Raw genomic sequence first — 22,414 nt, forward strand, 5'->3', positions numbered from 1 at the left:
AGGCCAATACAGACCAGGACAAGGTTATGTTCTCACGGAGTCTCTATTCTTAGAGAAGAGATGTCAATAAACAACTAAACACCCCCTAAAATATGTCAGGGGGTGATAGCTCTTTGAAGGAGAAAGGCGTTGAGGTTGATGGGGAGCAGAGCAGATGATCTATCGTTAGAGATACCCAGCAATAACTCATTAACATGTTACCCACAAATCCTTCTTATGGCAGGGGAGTGGACTGTGCTTCAAATTGTTGGGTGGAGATCCTACAAAATTATACATTTGAATTACGAAGATGTGCAAGATTCCCAATCTAGATGCTAGGTCATGGGGTGATCTTAAAGCTAAACAGAGCGTGGTTGGCAGTTTCAGAAGACAGCACTAGGACAAACAGCCCCAAGTTATAAGAACACTGATTTTGCTCATGACAGAAGAGCTTTCTAATAAACAAAGTTGCCAGCAATGAAACAGACTGGAAATGAGCTCTCTGTCATGAAAAGTATCCAATAAGTGACTGAATGACCTCTGAAGTCTCTTCCAACTGCAAATCTGATTATGTTCCATTCTACAGAGATTCTCTCTACCCTAAGTCACTATTAGTTCCAGTGGGTGATGGGGTGAGGACAGGCACAAAAATCTGGCCCCAAATCCTGGTTCTCTTGCCAGCCCTCCCAGAGGATGAGCAGTCACCTGACTGTTGGCCCTAGATCTTTCCAGCAGCAGCAAAAGCTAGCTATTCTGCGGGGAGACCGGGGTCATAGATGCTCACCCTGCAGGATCTACCAAGGGCCCTCATCTAAACGAGGTGCTCTGCCCAGCAGGGACACTCGCTCTATTCTCACTGACAGGTAAGCCACTAGTGATTACAAAAAGGAGAAGGGCAAATCGTGCTGGACAGGAGGCTGCCTCCCTGGTGACTTCTGGATGCTCATTGGCAACGTCCACACTCCTGCAGGCCTCTCCTGAAATCCTAGCCCACTCACAGCATCCACTAATGTCAATCACCCACCCTTCTTTGCCTTTCTGTCGTTTCCCAAATCCCCCACTAATATTGGCAAGTAGACCTCTGGCCTGACTGTGTGTTGGCCCCAGCAAGACATCACGGGAAAACGTGCCCATCTCAAGACATTCCGATTGCAGATTTGAGGTTCTGGATTCCGGGTTTGGAGTTTTCCAATGTTAATGCAAACAGAACTGGCACACACATTAAGATGAATGTAATTATTATTCCTCTTGCTGGTCACTACCGTCGCTTTCTATTTCTCTTTCTTTGTGTGAATTTATTTAAAAGAAAAAAAAACTTTTTGTAACAACTATTTGCAGTTTAAAAATCAATAAACCCCGTTTTTTTCAAGGAAAAAAAAAAGACATCACGGGAAAGACATTGAAGCAATTGCTAGTATTACCCACATTTATCCATCGCTTACTGGGGGCCAGATAGTTTGTTAAAAACTCTATATGTGACAGGCTTTATAATCTTTATACATGGCTGGGACATGCGTGGAGCTGGGCAGAATCTGATGAATGGCTTTTGTTTACTGAGCGGGGTAGGCAGGCTGGCCAAGGGATTGAGAGATAGGAAAGATGATGGAGGGACAGCTGAACCAAGGAAGCTAAGAGCCGGATGGGTGGGGAGGAAACAAGGGCATTTTGTGGGAAGGACATGGGGATGGGGGGGCGGGGCAGTTGCTGGCAGAAGGGAGATGAACCTGCTACCATAGGGAAAGAACCAAATTCCCACCCACCCTAGAATTTTGTGTGACATTTTAGAAATTGTTGATGATTTACACTGTAACCCTTCTATCTCTTTGTAAAATATGGAGTAAAATCTACATCACTCAGTCCTTAGGGACTAGATCTGTCATTTTGCAAAGGGTGAAATAAGGCACTGGGGCCCACAGTGAAAGCCAGGCAGTCAAAGAAGGTGGTCCTACAATATATTCACTTTATTTCATTTAATGCTCACAATAGCCCAGTAAGGTAGGTATTATTATACTCATTTTACAGTGTGTGAGGGGAGCAAGTTTCCTGAATAATTATGTGGACACTTTTGCCAACTACAATGTAAAAGGAGAGAATTTTGTATTTCTATCTGTCCACTCTGACCCTGTGCCTTTAAATTAGCAGAAAGGTGAGTATGGCTATTTCACTCTGCTCATAATCATCACCCAAGGCCCTTCTTGAATGCTCCCAATCTTCTATTTCCCTCCAGTGTCTCCTGGTTCTGGGCTGAGCCCTTCTTTTTGCTCCTTTTTCTGTCCTCTGGACTTGTCCACAGGTCTCCTTGGTGTGCTGCAGAATCCACACTTGGCTGCCGTGGGCAGGATCCCCAGAGCAGCGCCAGCCTCTCTGCACACGAACCCTGGCACTGGCCCGCTTGGTAGATGCAAGTGTCAGATGAGGCCTAGCCCATTTCTGCATTGTCACAGCCCCTAATACAGTGCTCAGCATCCCTTCTCACCCAACAAATGAGCAAGGCAGCAACTTGCAGCACTTAAAACAGTGACCAGGGTCAGAGCATCTGGGTCTACACATTTGCCCACTATGTATTTGCTGTGTGGCTTGACACAAGTTACCTAACCTCTCTGATCATTAGCTGAATGAGAATGATAATAGGATTGTTGTAAAGGGGCGCTTGGGTGGCTCAGTTAGTTAAACGGATCGGACTCTTGATTTCAGCTCAGGTCATGATCTCAGATTCCGGAGGCTGAGCCCTGGGTGGGGCTCCTCACTCAGTGGGGAGTCTGCTTGAGATTCTCTCTCTCCCTCTCCCTCTGTCCCTTCCCCACCCTCACCCCTGCTTGCAGATGTGCACTCTCTCTCTCTCTAATAAATAAATAAAGTCTTAAAAAAATAGGATTGTTGTAAGGATTAAATAAGATAAGATAAGAGCATTAAAACAGTGCCTGGCAAAGTAAGTGCTCAATAAACCAATAAAGGTTAGGTCATGTTAGTTTATAGTGATTATTTATTGGAGAGGATGAAGAGGGTTGGTCATAACATGGACCAACCAGAAAAATTCCCTGGTGTTAGGAATGTCATGCCACTCTTTCTCCCGGCTTCCCCAGGCCAGGGAGAGTATCTGTAAGTGGTTTCATTTCCCACAAAGGCCTTTGGTCATGAACCCTCTGGGGATAGTTCAAGCCTAAGGGGAAGGAAGGAGAAAGGAAGCTGAGCGATTACCTCATTGACAAGTTGGATTTTCTTTTTTCTTCCCCATCCTTTTAATTTCCAAAGTTCAGACTTTACCCCAAAGCCACTGTCAGACAATAAAACAATTCCTCGTCAGCCATTCATTTCTTACTCCTTTCCCCCTTCCCAGCCTTTTCAAGCACAATGTTTTAAACAAAAAAAAAACTTTTTTTTATCACAATAGGCTAAAATAAACCTATTTTGCATTTAAATGAAATGGATATGTGTAAATGACTGTGGGTTGTACTAGGTGGGGGATGGGAGCAAGTGAAGGAGAGAACTGCCAGAAAAACACATTAGAGGACCCTCATGGCCATGATGAGAGGCCCCACTCCGGAAACTGTCCTTACCAGCTCCCCAGCATTCCTTCCCTGTTCATGGTCAGAGCTCCATACAACCATAAGTGAAACCAGGAAGAACCAATCTTAACAAAAAGAGTGCAGGCCGGAAGAGCAAATTCCATATGGAGAAGTCATTCAAGCCTCTTTTATGAATATTCAGAGCTGCTTGATTTACCAGGCAAACTGGGATTTTGGGCTTCAACATTTCCCAAGGGATTCAGCAGGGAGTTCTTTATTCACTACATTTAAATGCAAATGATAACAAAACTGCATGACAATATACTTTGAAAAGTTGATTTAAAACAGCAAGGGAAGGATTAAGGTACCAATAAGAAGGATTTTATTTTAATTTTCTACAGAGGTTAAAGGCAGGCCAAACAGAAGCCCAGAATTCAAATGTTATCCCGGGAGCAAAACTGTCACAGAATAGAATTTGGTCAATTATTTCCCTCCTCTTATGAAGAAGTGGAAGAAAAAAATTCCCCCTGCCTTATTATTTTATTTTTTTTTCCATCAATGACATCCATAACGACCAAGCAGGACTCCTGATCAGTACGAGCTTACCTCACCAAACTGATAACAATATAAGCAAAAGCCGGGAAACTTGATGCTTAGCCTGTACCATATTGAGGGTGAATGTATATCCTTTCTGGAAACAGTTCCCAGACCTCTCTTCTGATTTATGAGAAGCCCTGGTTGTTCAGAGCCCCCAAGGTTGGGGCCCACTCATGTAGGAACATCTTCTAACACAGAGATTTATGGCTTTGAATGACAAGGGATAAAGAGCTGAACATGTATGTCATGGAAGAATGGCCCATTGTGTTCTGTGGGAGTTCAACTCTGGAGGAGAGCCTTCCAGGCCCCACATGTGAGAAAGATGGGAGAGGCCATAAATCCCTTGCTGTAAAGGCAAAGCCAATGATAAAGTGTCACTTGCTGTTGACTGGGGTAGAAGCATTATTATGTCTGTTCAAAGACGGAAATTAGACATTGTCCCCCTACTTGCCCAACTGCAACTTGAACTGTCAAGCAAACAAACATGAACCAGGGAGGAGAAAGATCCAGTCTGTTAAGGGAGGTCATATAGACAGAGAAGCAATTATGTACTAGGTGAACGGATCTCACCTTGAAACAATAGGATGTCTGGGACTTGCTTCAAAAGAATATAGGTGGGTTGGGGTATCAACGAATCAAGATTGGCAAAGAATTGATAATTATTGAAGTTGGATGACAGGTACTTTGGGGGTATCACTGTTTACTTTTGCATGTTTGGAAATTTCTGTAAGAAAAATGACCTTTTTGCTATTTGTTTTTCAATTCCACCTGCCCAGTTAATTGTGACACTGCGCACCTCTATTGTGACAAAGTCACCATTGCTGGGAACAAGAGCATTTCTGCCACTCTTTTGGGAGCCCTGGGAATAGGGCAGTGCCAATGGCATAACCATGAAGGGGAGAACTAGACAAGATAGGAAGAAAGTTCAGACTTCAGTCCCCAAACCAGGACTTTTAAACATGGAGGAGAGTTTATTTGGAACTCTCAACAGAACCCATTAAAAAAAATTACATACCCTGCAATGAAATATCAAGAAACTTGATAATTCAAGAATTCAGAGACTTCTGGTCTCAGCCCTGTCTGGGAACCTGCAAAGTTTCTTATCCTAAAGGCAGCATGTTACTCCCAATGTAGGGTTGACATCTCACACAGCTAAGCATGTGCATTGACCTGCAAAGTTCCAGAAGATACTACATCTTGACAATATGCCATTCAGGTTTTTGTTTGTTTTTAACCAGACAGATCTTTAAATAAATTGGACTAGTTTAGCAGCTCATTCCACCAAACTGACTGATTATTCAGAATATCAGGACATTTTAGCATGCAGGTAGCAATAGCTTGCCTTACCTGATTTAATGAGAAAAAGAGAGATAAGAGTGCCATAAATAAAGGGAATGCCCAGAAAGCTAAGTCCAATAATAGATAAGATAGTACACATCAAGCCACATTAGAATGCTGCATCATGAACTGGACATAACATTTAAAGATGAATACAGACAATGAAGTTATGATCAAAGAAGATAAGCCACGGTGGTATGAAGACTAGAAACAGTAACGGATGCCCAGCAGAAGGAACTAGAGCTTTTTAAGCCTAAAGAGAAGCCTGGTGAGGACAGAAGAGCTGTCTTCAGCTATTCCAATGTCTCACAAGTAGACGACAGATTAAACCTCTTCCGTGATTCCCAGGGAAAAAAACTAGGAAAAGAACTACCAACATAGGAAAGTCTCAGGAAGGTCAACGTCAGCCTAATAGGAGGAACAAGGTTGAAAAAAATAAAATTGTGCCAAGTACTATTTGGCTGCTTTGGACAATAGTGCATTCCGGGACGATCTCAAACAGAGTTTGGACAAACAGTTGTGAAGATGTTTTAAAGGGGGTTTCAGTACTGAGTATCTGCATGATTTTTGAAATCTCCTTCAAATGGAGATTCTGTGATTTCTGAGGATGAAAACTTAACAATTGACAAACCGGTTTTCGGTTCATTTTGTTTGTTTGAAGTAAACAATACACAAATCTTCCTTTGCAGGTGCCTTGTGCCTAAAACATGTTTCAAACTGTGAATAAATAAGAGTAAAACTTAACTCCTCTGCCATCCTCCAACCTACTGACCTCACTGAGAAAACATTCCTAGATGTACCATGCATCTGACTAAAGCATCTAGGGGACGGTTTCAGGATTCACCTTCATCCTTGACCCTACATTTTTCACTCCTGCCAAGTTACATACTTAAAAGCTCCCCAAAATGACCTGCAGGTTCCCACTGTGGAGATCTGGAAAGGCTACACACTGGGGTAGGATTCCACAAGGATACATGAGCCTTCTCATCTTGGGACAACAAACATTTCAATTTTGAAGTCCCTGAGTGTTTGTTATTGTTCTGTTTCCTGACTCTGTCATACTTGAATTTCTGTTTTCCCGTATTTGCTGGTTCCCAAATTCTTGTCTGATTTCTGATCACCTATCTTACCTCAGAGAATTCTAAGTATTCCTAACGGTTCAATCTTTCAGTTATTTGGTAAATATTTATAGTACCTTCCATGTGCCTAGAGCACTGTGCTGGGCACCTTAGCAAATACAAAATGCCATATGACCCTGGCAAGGGCCTACATCTAAATCTGATAGAGAATATGAAACATGCACAGAAATAGCTACAGCCCACAGCACAATGTGCTAAGTGCCATAAGAGAGGTACAGAGCAAGTGCTGCCAGAGTTCACAGGGAGGTGAGATGCTGCAGAAGAACGAGATGTGACTGCGAGAGCAGCCTGCAAAAGCCTGATGCCATTGATGTGCTAATCTTTTAAAATCCTCAACTATAAAGTATATAAAATATTAGATTTAAAGAAGGAGGTAACTGTGAATCAGGAAAAGGATATTCTGGAAAAATACATCTAATATTCAACGGCAAATAAATGTCCGACAGTAGCCAGAGGGGCTAATCAATGTCCAATGTAAACCAAACACCAGAAAATCATCCCCATTGTGAACACAATCATTTACTCAGTCAGCTAGAAAAATTACAATTATGAAATTGAAACTACATTTACTGCTTAAACAAGTCTTTTTGGAGATGTAGTTTAGACTGAAAATTGTTCATTAAAGAGTTCCTTTGGGTAATGCACTTCAACTGCACTTTATGTTTTTGGAAACCTTTAGATTCACTCCCCATTCCAACCCCCAGAGGTAGGTTATATCAGGGATAGGCAAACTTATTCTGTAAACAGCCAGACAGTAAACAATTTCGGCTTTGCAGTTCATAAGGTTTCTATCGCAACTGCTCAAGTTTGCTGGGGTAGTGTGAAAGTAGCCATAGACACACGTGGATGAGTGTGGCTGGACGCCAATAAAATTTTATTTATAAATACTAAAATTTGAATTTCATAAAAGTATTATTCTTCTTTTGCATTTTTTCAACCATTTAAAAATATAAAAGCCATTCTTAGCTTGTAAGCCACACTTGGCCAGCAGGCTATAGCTTGCTGACCCCTGGGTTATCTAATCACTCTATTTACAGAGGAGAAAACAAAGGCTAAAGGAGACTAAGTATATTCCCAAATCAATAGCAATTCAGTTTATTAATGTCCATATAGAGAGAAATAATGAAGCAAGAGGAAAAACGGAGACATTTACCCACTCTTTCTCAACATTATTCACAGCATGGGCAAATCATATGTTATCTATAAATTTTGATTCCCAGTGCATAACAAGTAAATAATTTTTAAACTGTGCTTAGGCAGATTGGTTCCTGGTAAATGAAGCAATTATGGCTTAAATTTATATGTATCCTATTTTATTGTCTTTCTTAATTTATAATGGGTAGCAGTCTCTAAGTTAACAACAACAGAAAACATTTGCCTAAAGATCTTGTAGTTCATGTGATGAACCACACACTGCTAAATATTTATGAGTACATAAATATTTCAAAAGAAATATGAAGAGTTATTGATGTAGTTTAATCTCAGTGCTGCACGGAATGAGTATTCCACCTCACTGTGAGTACCAAGATGAAGGGTTGGGAAATGTTGAAGAATAAAGCCCCCCACTGGAATGTCACTTACTTGAGGATTTAAAAAGATATAATACTAAATTTCAAAGTCATGGAAACCCATAGTTTTATAGTAAGAGCAGAAATATACTTGTTCGAGACCTCCTGAAAGGATATAAGCTAAAAACACGTGTCAAGGAAAAAGATCTCTATGGCCCTTACTCTTCTGACAATTAAGCCTGTGGATAAGAGAACAAGCACATGATCCAAATTCTACAAAATTATGGAAGATCAAACTAGGGTGAATTGAGTTCACCAAATCTGAGAATATTTGAACAATGAGAGGCCATCCCATTGATGTACAGAAGACATACATTTAGAAGGTAGGTGAGAACAACTTCCCCAATCAGGGGAGAGGGTGGTTGTTTGGGTGGGTTGTACAGTAGTAGTATTTTATTCACTTATTTATTCCTTCAGTAGAGATGGCTTGTGCAATAGGCAATGGTTCCATTTTGGAAAATAATAAATAAATAAATAGATAGATAGATAGAATCATCTTTTAAAAAAAGAAAAGCCCTCCTTATTTCAGAGTGATACAGAAATAACTTCAAAACAGAAAAAATCACAGTGACAGGGACATTGACATTTGGGATGCAAGGCCCCACATGTGAAATGTATTCCCTTGCCCATCACCCTTCAGGGGCTCACTAAAAGTGCTGGGTAAAGTCTGAACTCTTTGGAACTGCCCCTCCCCTCTCCACCCAACCCTGTTTTCTGGCTGTCTCATCTCCTGCCCTTCCCTGTCCCTAGCCACATTCAGTCATCTAGCAAGCTCTTTGGAGATTCCTCAATGTGCCCTGTTTTTAAAAGTCTTTACACAGGGACACCTGGGTGGCTCAGTCAGGTAAGCATCTGCATTCAGCTCAGGTCATGATGCCAGGGTCCTGGGATCAAGTCCCGCATTGGGCTCCCTGCTCAGTGGGGAGCCTGCTTCTCCCTCGGCCTCTGCTGCCCCTGCTTGTGCTCTCTCTGACAAATAAATAAATAAAATCATAAATAAATAAATGCCTTTACACATACCCTGCTCTCAGCCCAGAATGCCACTCTCCATCCTGTGCACTGGGCAGCTCCTACTTTCAAGCTCACTCTCACTAATACCTGCTCTGATGGCCTTCCCACCATGTCTTCTTCCTCTGTGCTCCCACTCAACCTCATTCTCGCCTCTTTTATAGCACTTACGACTTGAACTGCTACGTTTAGCTTGTTTATCTCCTGTATGGAAGATGATCTTCCTGGTGCATGGGAAAGAGTGCCTTTAACTTTCATATCCCTGAGGCCTAGCATGGTGCCTGAGGCACATGCATAACTCATTAAGCTGCTGTTGGATGAATCAATTGCCCCTGAGTCCTCTCATGACTATCTACCCTTCCTGCCACAAAAAGAATATAAACTTGAGGTGAGGATGGTAGGTAATTCTAACATTTCATTCATTCACTCATTCAACAGACATTTATTGAGCATCTATTATGTGCCAGGCACTCTTAGGAGCCTGAGATACATTAGTAAGCAGAGTAAATGAAGATCCCTGCCCTTGAAGAGCTCACATTCTAGCTGGGGACATTAAATAACAAACATGACAAATAAGGAAATAACATGCTTTGTTAAAAGGTAATAAGAGGTGGGGTTCCTGGGTGGCTCAGTCTTTAAGCGTCTGCCTTCGGCTCAGGTAATGATCCCAGGGTCCTGGGATCGAGCCCCGCATTGGACTCCCTGCTCAGCGGGAAGCCTGCTTCTCCCTCTTCCACTCCCCCTGCTTGTGTTCCCTCTCTTGCTGTCTCTCTCTCTGTCAAATAAATAAATAAAATCTTAAAAAAATAAAATAAAATAAAAGGTAATAAGAAGTAAGGGGAAAGGTATAAGAAGAGCAGAATAAGGGGGACTGGGAAGGTGTGAGCTACAATTCAAATTATGTGATCAGGGGAATAGGATCTGCAAAGTAGACAATGAGAAAGTAACATTTGGGCAAAAACTTTGAGGAGGGTGAATTTGACATGGGAATATGTGGGGGAAGGGTATTCTAGGCAGAGAGAACATTCAGCATGAAGACTCTAAGGTTGAAGCAAGGAGGTCAGTAAGGTTGGCTAAGAATGAGGTGGAAAGAGTGTGTTCCTGTAGGGGGGTGAGGGGGAAAGGTTGCAAATCATGGAGACCTTGTAGGCCGTTTTAATGACATTGACTTTGAATGAGATAGAGAGCCATTGGAGAATTTTGAGCAAAGGAGCAACATGATCTGACTTAGATCTGGCTTACTTTTAGAAAGGATTGCTTTGGCTATTTTTGTTGAGGACTGAGTATTGGGGCCAAGGGTAGAAGCAGGGAGATCAGTTAAGAAGCTATTGAAATAATGCAGGTGAAAGATACCAGTGGCTTATACCAGGGTTGTAGATGTGGAAAAGTGGTTGGTCCTACTTGTATTTTGAAGATAGATCCAAAATCATTTGCTGACATAGATGGGGTGTGCAAAGAGAAGGATCAAGGAAGTTCAAGGTTTATGACCTAAGCAACTGGAACAAGAACAAAACCATATGCATTTAGTCTTATCTAGGGGCTATACTTCACTCATCCTCTTCCTACTGATTGGTAAATATTAAATGAGGTCAACATATAGCAGCATGGCTATCCATGTGGAGGTAACATGATGCAGAAGAAAGTAGGAAAAAAGAGTGCTACTTAAGCTGCCACCACTTCCATGGGTTAGCCTCTAAGTTTTGCTCTTTTCTACCTCTTCCTCCTACCCCTTTGTCCCCAGAATTACAACAATTTTCCTGAATGGCTCACTTGTTCAGAATAAAGAGAATTGTGCAATAAATTTAACAGAAAACAATTTAATGGTAGTAGAGTTTACAGAAGCCCAAAGAAGGCAGCTCCACTATTAAAATGATAATGTGGAAGATGATGATGCTGGTGGTGGTTATCATATTTGCCTTTGCTGCAGAGTTCATAGATCATGGAGATATTGTCCAGTACAAGAGGTGGAGGGAAGATGCCAATGTCAGGGGGATGGCCTTGGTCAAACCATGTAACTTTTTTTTTGGCTAAAATACTTCTGAGGCTATCTGCCAAACTGTATCCAAAAAAAGCAAATTCGTTCCTTGCAATGGAATGCTTATAATGTGAAAACCTCTGGCAATGGAAAACTTCCTTCCTTGTAAACTAATGTTACATTTACATATGTTGAAATATGGAACATGTCCATAAATTATGTAATTCTCTATCAAATAAATTCCTATATCCCAGTTCTTAGTCTGTTACATCAAATCTTTAGGAATTATTTTAAATCCCTTGTTTAACCAAAATTCTGTGTGTTGAATATTGTTTTTATTTTTATTTTTTTACTTTTTTTTTTAAGATTCTATTTATTTATTTGACAGAGAGAGACACAGCGAGAGACGGAACACAAGCAGGGGCAGGGGGAGAGGGAGAAGCAGGCTTCCCACTGAGCAGGGAGCCTGATGCGCAGCCCTATCCCAGGACGCTGGGATCATGACCTGAGCCGAAGGCAGACGCTTAACGACTGAGCCACCCAGGTGCCCCTGAATATTGTTTTTAAAAAGGTGGTATTAAAAAAAAATTAAAAAGGTGGTGTTGAAAAAATATTTAATGCATTTCTTTGTGTCCTTAGGATCTTCTTGAGCAATTCAGGATGATTTGAAAGTTTAAAAAATGAACAAGAGGGGTGCCTGGGTGGTTCAGTAAGTTAAGTGTCTGCCTTAGGCTCAGGTCATGATCTCAGGGTCCTGGGATGGAGCCCCATATTAGGCTCCTTGCTCAGTGGGGAGTCTGCTTCTCCTGCTTCCCTCTGCCCCTCCCCCCATTTGTCCTTTCCCTCTCTCTCTCTCAAATAAAAAAAAAATGAACAAGAACTTTACTAGAAAGTGTATATTTTACAGTGTCATTAAATACTGATTAAACAATCACTACATTCAGAACACTGTATCTGTGGTGATATTATTAAATTTACACTTGAATCTCTTCTAAAGAAACACTTTTTATTTTTAAGATTTTATTTGAAAGTAATTTCTACACCCAATGTAGGGCTTGAATTTATAACCCTGAGATTAAGAGTCATATGCTCTACTCACTGGGCCTGCCAGGTGCCCTTTAAAGAAGCACTTTTAAAAGCAGGTATGGGGCTCCTGGGTGGCTCAATCGGTTAAACGTCTGCATTGGCTCAGGTCATGATCTTGGGATCCTGGGATCAAGCCCTGTATCATGGCTCCCTGCTCAGTGGGGAGTCTGCTTTTCTCCCTCCCTCTGCCTTCTCCCCTCCATACCCCTCTTGTGCTTTCTCTCTCTCAAATAAATAAATAAAGTCTTTTTTAAAAAAGTGGGTTTTCTTTCTCTTTCCCAGTCATCCTTATACTACTTTCACAACTATTGCCTATCAATAGAAAATAACAGAAAATACAGATAATCCATCCAGTTTTGCATGTTCCTCTCATATCTGAAGATATCTCTGAAACAGAGGGGTCCAAACTTGAGGGTTAGCAGGTTTTGTTTTTTAGTTTGCCTCCACACATCTAGGCTGTTCATTTGCCTTGGTCTAACATTGGAAATGTGTATAGAAATCTTTCTCTTGAGATTCATAATATTTTTTATATTTTTTTAAAGATTTTTATTTATTAGAGAGAGAAAGAGGAGGGTCAGAGGGAGAAGCAGACTCCCACTAAGCAGGAAGCCCGATGCGGGACTCGATCCAAGGACTCTGGGATCATGACCTGAGCCGAAGGCAGATGCTTAACTGACTGAGCCACCCAGGCATTCATATTTTAAAGGATGTTCCTACTAAGTAATATTCAAACTTTTTCTTAAAAGGCATATGAACCTCTAATTCTGATAGGTCTAAGCATATCTTCTAATAAAATGCTTAGACATGTAGAATAAAATCAAGTAAAACAAAAAGAGAAGAGAAACTGAAAATGAATATTTCATTTCAAAATTGTTAGAATATCAACCCTCTTGGTTTTATCATATTCCTTGGTTTGGGATGAATTCCAGATGGGATATTTGTCTCTCATAGCTAGCTTGTTCCACATGAGGCTCGGTTAATCAGTTCAGCAGGAGAACGTAAATCAAACACCTGTTCATGTGAATAAAAATGTCCAAATTTTCTTTTTCAGGCCTTATTCTCATGTCATGAGCAGACACAGCTCCTGCCCGTGAAACTACCATGATTGATCCATGAGTTTTCATTAGTGGACTTTTAACTTATCAACGAGTTAGAATGCCCAAATCCACCTGAAAATATATTACAGCCATCATCAGTGTTGGGCAAGTTCTAGAATGGTCTTTTGAACTGTATCAACTATTCCCAATTTCACAACCTTAATATTAAAAAAGAGTCACTTTTAGGACCTTGATTTTCTCCAAATTCATACTTTTAAAAAAGGCAGCACACCCTTTTTTATCTTTTTACTTCCATAATGTTAATGAATTTCAATATCATTCTCATGTGAGGAACTTTGAATAACCCAACTAGAACCTACTGGGAGCTTTTATTAGAAGATCCAAATGTCCCAGCTACAAAGACACTTTGAATTTAAGTATTTCCTTTTTTTGCATCAGTGCTTAGTTAGAACACATATTTCCAAAATTTTAGAGTAAGTATAATCCTTACTTTCCCCACCACCAACCCTAAACCTGCTTCTCTTCAGTGTTCTTTATTCATCTACCTTGGACAAAAACCTGAGAGTTACCCTGGTCTCCTTTGCCAACACCCACCCATCAAGTCACCAAATAAGCATCTCTTTTACAGCTCAGATATTTTCAGATACACTCACTCTCCATCCCAAACACCACCAGTCTGGGTGAGGTGACCATCTTCCCTTACTTGAGCTCTGTATTGCTGAAATAGGTGCTTAGCTGGTCACTACATTTTTATTCTTGCCCTTCATCATTCTATATTCAAAATTTGATTAATTCATAACTTCAGAGATATAATTATGACATTCCTTTACTTTAAAAACCATGCAATGTTTTTTCATTGTCATTGGGATAAAATTTAAATTCCTTAACATGACTTACAAGCCTTCGTAATCTATCAGACTTCTATCTACCTTTCCAGTATTATCTCTTACTCCCCTTCTCCTTGAACCATCCTTTGTTCTAATATATCATGTCTCTCTGCCTCACCACCCCAGCCCTTGTGCATGGTTGATTCCTCTACCTGGAACAAGATTCTATAGACTCATTTATTTTTTATTTACTCAACAACTATGATGGAGCAAAGACTTGTTACTTGCAACTATGATTTATATTATACTATTACGGAAAGCTTACTCCATGCTAGGTACTAGGAAATAAATCAATAATGAAACCAGGCATGGTTTCTGTTCTAAAAGAGCTTAAGGTCTAGCATGGAAAATAGTCATTAAGCACATAATGAGATGACAGTTATGGCATGGAAAGTATAAGGTGATGTGGGATCAAATGTCAGGGTAACCATACTTAATTTAGAAGTCAGTGGAGGCTCCCTGAGGAAGTACCATTGAAGCTAAAATCTGAAGTATAAGTAGGTGTTAGTTGTGGTAACAGAAGAGTGGGGAGGAAGGAGGAGGTATGGGAGTGGTGGAAAAAAATGTTCTAGCAACACAATTATATGGAAAATATATGAGTACTAAGAAAAAAAATAGCTTTTCCTTGTTATAGTATAAGATGTTGGGAATAGATAACTTTGTTGAATATATTTTGTTGGTGGCCTGTGTTACCAAGGACAAAAGTTCTCATCACCCTTTGTTAACAACTAAGTTCAGGTGACTCCTCCTTTCATAGGTGTTGTTGCAATGAAAGGAATAAAGAGGTATCCTGAATGAGAGAGAAAGTCTAGATATCAGAAAACTAGTTTTATCTTGACTTTTGCATATGACCTTGACCAAATGACTTACACCTGTACCTCTGCTTTGTCCTTTGTAAAAAGGAGATGATAATATTATCCAGTTTAACTTGCAGGGTAGGATCAAATAAGAAATGGTGCCAAAAGTACAAAATATCACTTTGTGTTTAATGTTTTTTTTTTACAGGCATTTCAAGCATATTAAACACTTTCTTCATTTCTGACAGTTCTCTATATCAATAGAAACTAAAATTCATTTTTCTTATGATTTCTAGTTGTAGCAATAGGGGCTACGTTTCCAATTCCACAATAAATAAAAAGCCCTCTTCATTACCCTTGAAGCGGGACAGAATTGGATCATGTCTCTTTTCAAAAGACCCACTTGTTCAAAGTAAAAATATTTTGAAGTAGAAAAACTGGAAAATCCAGTTATTTTGCAATCATCAAAAAACAGAATACATTTCTGCTGTGATCAAGTCTTTCAATTCCTTTATTTTTTATGGCAAAACTTATCTGATCAGTCCTTTTTTACTTTTCTATTTAAACTTACTATCTTATTTCTGAGGGGTGAATTTATTGACAAACACAGCAATATAAACGCGAAGAAAGTTATACTGAAATATAATCTCTACATACTCAATAACTAAGATTTAATGTGTTAAAAAAAAAACCTTCTAGTGTCATGTTAGTCTCTTATGTAAAAAAGCAGACCACGAAATAAAACACTGTTAGTTTGAGTTTATTTTGCCAAAAATTTACTCATCCCTGAAAATATTTTAGCTATAGTTAAGTATATAAGTGTCAAATTCTCCATCACAAACATTAAATTTTTCTATGTGTTTCTATAGCCACAGTTAGGAATAATATCAACTTCCCCTTCTACAAAGTAAAAGGAAAAGCTCATTCTAAAATATTTTACAAATATTGAGAACTGTACAAGTACTACTTTTCAGAGATGAAGAATGAGTTTTTAGTTTTGAATGACACATCTCTTTTTCCTTATAGTTTTTCTCTTTTTTCTTTGTCAAGCAATTGGATTTCAAAATACAGTAACTTTGTTAAAGATGTCTAATTTCAAAGTCCTGTTCAGGTCTTTAAAAAAGAAATTCAATTACAAATTTCAGGCACCTTAAAGAAAGTTTGATAACTTTATTGAATTGATTATTTCTGTACTGTTGTGGAGAAGATTTAAAAAGCCATTTAAAAGGAGAAAATAGTTTGTGGATAACTGCTTTCATTAGAGACAGAAAAAAGCTCTTAAAATGCATATTTAGGAATCTCATTTAGTTGATGACCAATTTATTTTTTCTTTTTTTTTTTTTAAAGATTTTATTTATTTGAGAGAGAGAATGAGATAGAGAGAGAGCATGAGAGGGGGAGGGTCAGAGGGAGAAGCAGGCTCCCCGCTGAGCAGGGAGCCCAATGCAGGACTCGATCCGGGACTCCAGGATCATGACCTGAGCCGAAGGCAGTCGCTTAACCGACTGAGCCACCCAGGCGCCCCAGTTGATGACCAATTTAATTCAAATCTCTGTTAGTCTACGTTTGAAGGAAATAGAGTTTATGGAATTATGCAGTCAGATCAGTGAGCACTTGTTCCTGCACGTAGTACAGGGCAAAGTCCTCTGAAAGAGGAATCAGGAATGTGGGCTTCAAGTCTTAACTCTGCCACCCACTCTTCATGTCACCTAAGCCTCTTAAAGTCACTTCACCTCTGAACATCAGTTTCTTATTTGTAAAATGGAGATAATGATGACTTTCTGGTAAGCTTGCTATTAGGAATAAGTAAGATGAAAAGGCTCTGGAAACCAGAAACCACAGAAGTAAATCACAAAATTATCATGAGCTCAAAGATGCCCATAAGAGATTCTACAAAGAATAGTTTAATATGTATTTTGTGTTCTTGTTTCCTTTTCATATGTATATGTGCTAAATCCTTCATTAGGTTATAAGCTCCTTAAGGCTACAGTGAGCATACCATATCCTCTTTCCATGTTGCTCTTCGGATTACACATAACTAATGGACGCTCATAAGGCTTTGTTGACAGATATTCTCTCTTATTCCTCAGTTCCAATACCAAGAAAATAGTCACTACTGTCAGAAAGTCTACTTTCACCTCTTCCATGTCTAAACCTGCTTGCTGTAATCCATACCTATTTCCACATATTCTATCCTCTAAACTCATGGAGAATTGGCAGGTCAGCATCGACTTAACAAAAGCCTTTATCACTGTTAGCAAACTGTTTTCAGCTGCAAAACAGAATCCTCAATTCTTGATTTAAATCTACCCCTCTTGCAATCCAAAACAAGTGGAAGTGACTACTTTAGCCCCAGGAAAAAAGGAGTACCGGCTAGCTCACTAAAGATTTCTAGAGCCAAGCAGTTCCAGAGGAAAGCCCAATCTTGCCCTGGCAATGGAGAGGAATAAAGTACAGTGACACAAAATGGCTAGAGGAAATATGGACAGAGAAGAAAAGCCGGACCTGGGTAAAGGCATCAGTGAAAGTAGAGTGTTCCTAGGGCACTGATATTCCCTTAGATAAATGATGAGGTACTCTGGTCTACTCTGATGCTTAAAACAAAAGTCTTTATTTAGTAAGTAGGTTAGCATTAGCTCCTAATAAGACACTTTTAAAAGCTGAAGGCATGGTGAGGAAGGGATGGCTACCTCTCAATCTCCCTCCTTGTATCCTATAAATGTGCCTACCTGAATCTGCCCTCAGCTCAAAGTAGTTCTATATTCTTTTCATGAGGTTTTTAATAAGCGGGCCCAGTTCAACGCACCTTCTAGGTTTAAGAGAAGAGTATTTTTAGTCAAAGCCACCTCGCCCAGTCTTTACCGATATGATGTGGTTTTCATTAAACAGCCCTAGGAGGGCTCACGCAATCCTCCGGCTCCGGGTAAACACGTGTGTCCAAAGCCAGCTCCGGCGCGCCCTGAGCTTCAGCACCGCCGCCTCTGGATAGCGCCTTGCTGGCAGGCCCGCGCAGGGCCTCCCACCCGTCTCTCATCCATCTCCAGCCCACTCTCTCTCCTCTTCTCATTTCCTGCAGTGCCAGAAAAAAAGCACCCCCAACTTCTAACCTCTGCTCTATGCCTGCTTCTAAAGTGACCTCCGCTCCCTCAGGGTCTAAACGCGCACGCCCCCGTGCCGTTGGGTCCTACCGGAGCAGCAGGGAAGCCGCGTCCACCGGTGGCCCGAGATCTCCGACAGGCATCGATCAAATGTCCCTTGCCCCTGCTTAATCCCAAACCAGCAGCTGGGAGCCACCGCTCACTCCCTTTCTCTCCACGCCCCAAAGCCTCCAAGAAACAAACGCGCAATGATGCGCGCCCCCCCGCCCCAACTCGCGCGCGCGCGCGCGCGCGCACACACACACACACACACATTCACACTCATACACACACTCGCACGCCGCAAGCCTTCCGGGTGCCATAGCCCTCGGCAGAGCCTCAGCCAACTTGGGCCCGGATCCATCAACATCAGCTTGAAAAGGGCTGCCCGCAGCGGCCACCCCGCCCCCTCCCCTTCCTGGGCAGCGGGTCCCGGCAGCCAAGCCCAGGCTGGCCAGCCCCTCACCCGCTTCACTCAGCCATCCACCTCGCGAGGGCAATACACGGTCCACAACCCTCAAACATTCGCCCCTGGGCCGCCCTGAACCATTAGCCAAACCCTAAATTAATCTCTTCAAGCCCCAGCCCTGCTAATGGTGTGTTGTGTGTGTGAGTGTGTTTGTGTCTCCAAGGCATATACATCATTTAACTCCTTCGAGCTTTCCACCCATCCTAAACAAACAGCACGTTATCTCCAACCCCCTCTTTCCCTTCTCCGCGACCCAACCTCTAACCCCACCCCGATCCTCCGCAGCCAAGTGGCCAAACTACCACACCACCGTACCCCAGTTCTGGAACCTCGACCTCCCACCCGGCCCAAACCCACAGTCACCTCCGGCCCCGCCCCTCCCCCACCCCTTGGCCCCCAGTAAGCCGGGTCTGGCCGGAGCAAGTGACGCCTAGGAAGCGCAGTCCACGTCCCTTCCCAGGAGCCCGGAATAGAGGGGCTGACCTCCCACCAGGGGGATGAGCCGGCGCATCCCTCCAGAGGGGCACACGCCTTACTGTTCAGTCACCCTGGAAAATACAGGTGCCGGGGAAGGAGAGAGGCGGAAGCTGCCTCCGGGGGTGGGCGGGGGGACTCACCGAACATCTGAATGTGCCCTTTGGTGATGGGATTGAAGCTGCCGCAGGCAAGCAAGATTACGTGGGTCTTGGTGGTCTCGGTCATCGTGCGGGTGGGTCCCTCGCGCTGGTCCAGGGGTCGCCTCTTTTTTTGTGTCTCGATATGTCTGCAGAGGGAGAAAGGAAGGCGAGGCTCCGGCGGTGGATGCTGTGGACTCCAAGGAGCCGCTCCAGACGCAAACCGCGTCACTCCCCGCCTCCCCTTAACGCTTGCAGCCCCGGCAAGATCCGAGGCTGCTTTTGTATGGCTCTGCTTCGTCCTTCTCTTTTCTTTTTAGCCTTTTTCACGTCTCTCGTCCTGGTCTCCCACTCCTGCCTTTCCTCGCCGCCACCCACCTCACTCCATCACGCTCTTCCTTAGTGTCTATGTACAAGGCAAACCATGGTACCCAAGCCCAGAACCATGATACTCACAGCACGGTGTGAGCTCCTTCTTTTACCTCCTTCTGACTTTTCCTCCCACACGCTAACATTTTTCTGTCCACATCTACTTTCTCTAACATTTTCAACTCCAAAAGTGTTTGATCTTAAGAACTGGGGTTTTTTTTTTTCTTCCTAAAAGTTTTAAGTGAGAAATGACAATGGTTTATGTCAGGAATACTAATTTCTGTCTTTCTTTCCCCCCTAATCTGATGATTTTGAACTGCTGAACTGAGTCCAGATCTTCACCGAGTGGTTGCCAAGAAATAGGGGGAATCCCTATTTCTGAATCCCTCCTCTGGAATAATGGACCTTTTTATGGGTTGAAGCAATGCAGAGAACACGTATGGGGCAGAGTTACTAAAGCTGTACTAGGAAACTACTGTGATCCTACATAAGCTGTCAAAGTTGAGACAAAGATTTACCCATTCAACAAGTGTTTCTTGAGTGCTCACTATGTGTGAGGCCCCGTTATAAACCCTGCTGATAAAGCAAAGTCCTCCTCTTCTTCAAGTTTACATTCTACTGGAGGAGGGAGGTGACAAACAGAGAAGGAAAATATTAGACGGCGACTGTGCAGTGCCCCACCAGTGAATACCATTCACTCTCTGGCAGAACAAAAGGTGAATGGGGGAGGGGGGCCACTTTAAATCCAGTAGTCAGGGAAGGCCTCTCCAGGGAGATGAAATTCAAACTGCAACCTAAATGACAAGGAACTGCTGGTACACATATTTTGGGACAGGGAAGAGTTTATTGTGCTCATAGACGTGAAAGAAGACCAGCATGACTAGAATGCACGAATAAGGGGAAAACGCTAGGAGACAAGATTGGACTGTCCTTCAGGACAGAATGGAGTGGGGCTTGGAGGCTAGGATAGGGTTGGGATTTTTTCTAAGTGGAATAATTTAGAGAGGAATAACAAAAGGAAACCACTGAAGCTTTAAGCAGGGGAGTGATGAGTAACTTGCATTTTTATAAGATCACTCCGGTTGGTAGGCAAAAAGTGGGAGGGCAAGGCAAGCATTTAGGGAATTTTTTTTAAATTTTTATTTATTTATTTGAGAGAGTGAACAAGCAGAGGGGAGAGGCGGAGGGAGAAGCAGTGTCCACACGCTGAGCTGGACGCAGGGTTCCATCCCAGGGATCCGGGACCATGATCTGAGCTAAAGGCAGACACTTAGCCAACAGACACCCAGGCGCCCCAAGCATTTAGGAAATTTTGCTGGTAGCCTAGGCTAAGTGGAGTTGTCCTTGGACTAGGGTTTATAAAGGTGAAGTTGATGAGAAGCAGATGTTCTTGGGACAAGTTTGGTAGATAGAATTTATGGTCTTTGCACAAGGATTGGATGTGTAGGATGAGGTAAAGAGAAATCTAAGAAAATGTCTAGAAATTTGGCTTAAACAAAGGAGTGGACTGAGATTGAGAAAATGGGGAAAGAAAGTTTGAGGGATAACCAAGTGTTCTATTGTGATACCTATTAATTCTTATTTTTTAATGGCCTTTAAAAAAGTTGAGGTATATGGAAATCCAAATCAAAACCTCAATGAGATACCACCTCACACCAGTCAGAATGGCTAAAATTAACAAGTCAGGAAATGACAGATGTTGGCGGGGATGCGGAGAAAGGGGAACCCTCCTACACTGTTGGTGGGAATGCAAGCTGGTGCAGCCACTCTGGAAAACAGTATGGAGGTTCCTCAAAAAGTTGAAAATAGAGCTACCATATGATCCAGCAATTTCACTCCTGGGTATTTACCCCAAAGATACAAAAGTAGGGACCCGAAAGGGTACGTGCACCCCGATGTTTATAGCAGCAATGTCCACAATAGCCAAACTGTGGAAAGAGCCAAGATGTCCATCAACAGATGAATGGATAAAGAAGAAGTGGTATATATATACAATGGAATATTATGCAGCCATCAAAAGGAATGAGATCTTGCCATTTGCAACGACGTGGATGGAACTGGAGGGTATTATGCTGAGCGAAATAAGTCAAACAGAGAAAGACATGTATCATATGACCTCACTGATATGAGGAATTCTTAATCTCAGGAAACAAACTGAGGGTTGCTGGAGTGGGGGGTGGGGTGGGAGGGATGGGGTGACTGGGTGATGGACACTGGGGAGGGTATGTGCTCTGGTAAGCGCTGTGAATTGTGCAAGACTGTTGAATCTCAGATCTGTACCTCTGAAACAAATAATGCAATATATGTTAAGAAAGAAAAAAAGAAGAAGAAGAATGTAGCAGGAGGGGAAGAATGAAGGGGGGGAAATCGGAGGGGGAGAAGAACCATGAGAGACGATGGACTCTGAAAAACAAACTGAGGGTTCTAGAGGGGAGGGGGGTGGGAGGATGGGTTAGCCTGGTGATGGGTATTGAGGAGGGCACGTTCTGCATGGAGCACTGGGTGTTATGCACAAACAATGAATCATGGAACACTATATCTAAAACTAATGATGTAATGTATGGGGATTAACATAACAATAAAAAAATTAAAAAAAAAAAGTTGAGGTATAATTGACATGTAACATTGTATTCATTTTAGGTGTACATAATAATTCTGAACTTAGAGATCCACAAGTACAAATATTTACCTCTCCCAGGCTTTGAGATTCTTGAATAAATTGCTACCCTATATTAGTGGGTTGGTTGTTGTTTCTTATCCAAGATCACATAAATATTTGTGCAGTAAATATTTGCTAAATTATGCTGAATAGCAAATCCACCCTAATGTGCACAAGATTTCTAGTTCAGATACAAAAGTCCTATGAATTGATGTATACTTTAATGGG

The 22,414-nt window shown here is 41.8% G+C and overlaps 1 protein-coding gene across 2 annotated transcripts in view; it reads right to left on the reverse strand.

Moving 5' to 3' along the window:
- The window catches only part of NMNAT2 (nicotinamide nucleotide adenylyltransferase 2), a 142,064-nt gene extending 122,544 nt beyond the window's left edge, over positions 1-19,520 (reverse strand). Inside the window, exon 1 of one of the 2 annotated variants that reach the window (XM_032393183.1) lies at positions 19,162-19,520. In XM_032393183.1, coding sequence (XP_032249074.1) covers positions 19,162-19,246 — 85 coding nt within the window. In that variant the 5' untranslated portion in view covers positions 19,247-19,520. Of the gene's footprint in view, positions 1-19,027; positions 19,071-19,161 lie in introns of those variants that run through there. The other variant, XM_032393184.1, reaches the window with a different exon arrangement.
- Between the last annotated feature and the right edge of the window lie 2,894 nt (positions 19,521-22,414).

This window comes from Phoca vitulina, unplaced genomic scaffold (assembly GCF_004348235.1).
Source record: "Phoca vitulina isolate PV1807 unplaced genomic scaffold, GSC_HSeal_1.0 scaffold71, whole genome shotgun sequence".
Lineage (NCBI taxonomy): Eukaryota > Metazoa > Chordata > Mammalia > Carnivora > Phocidae > Phoca > Phoca vitulina.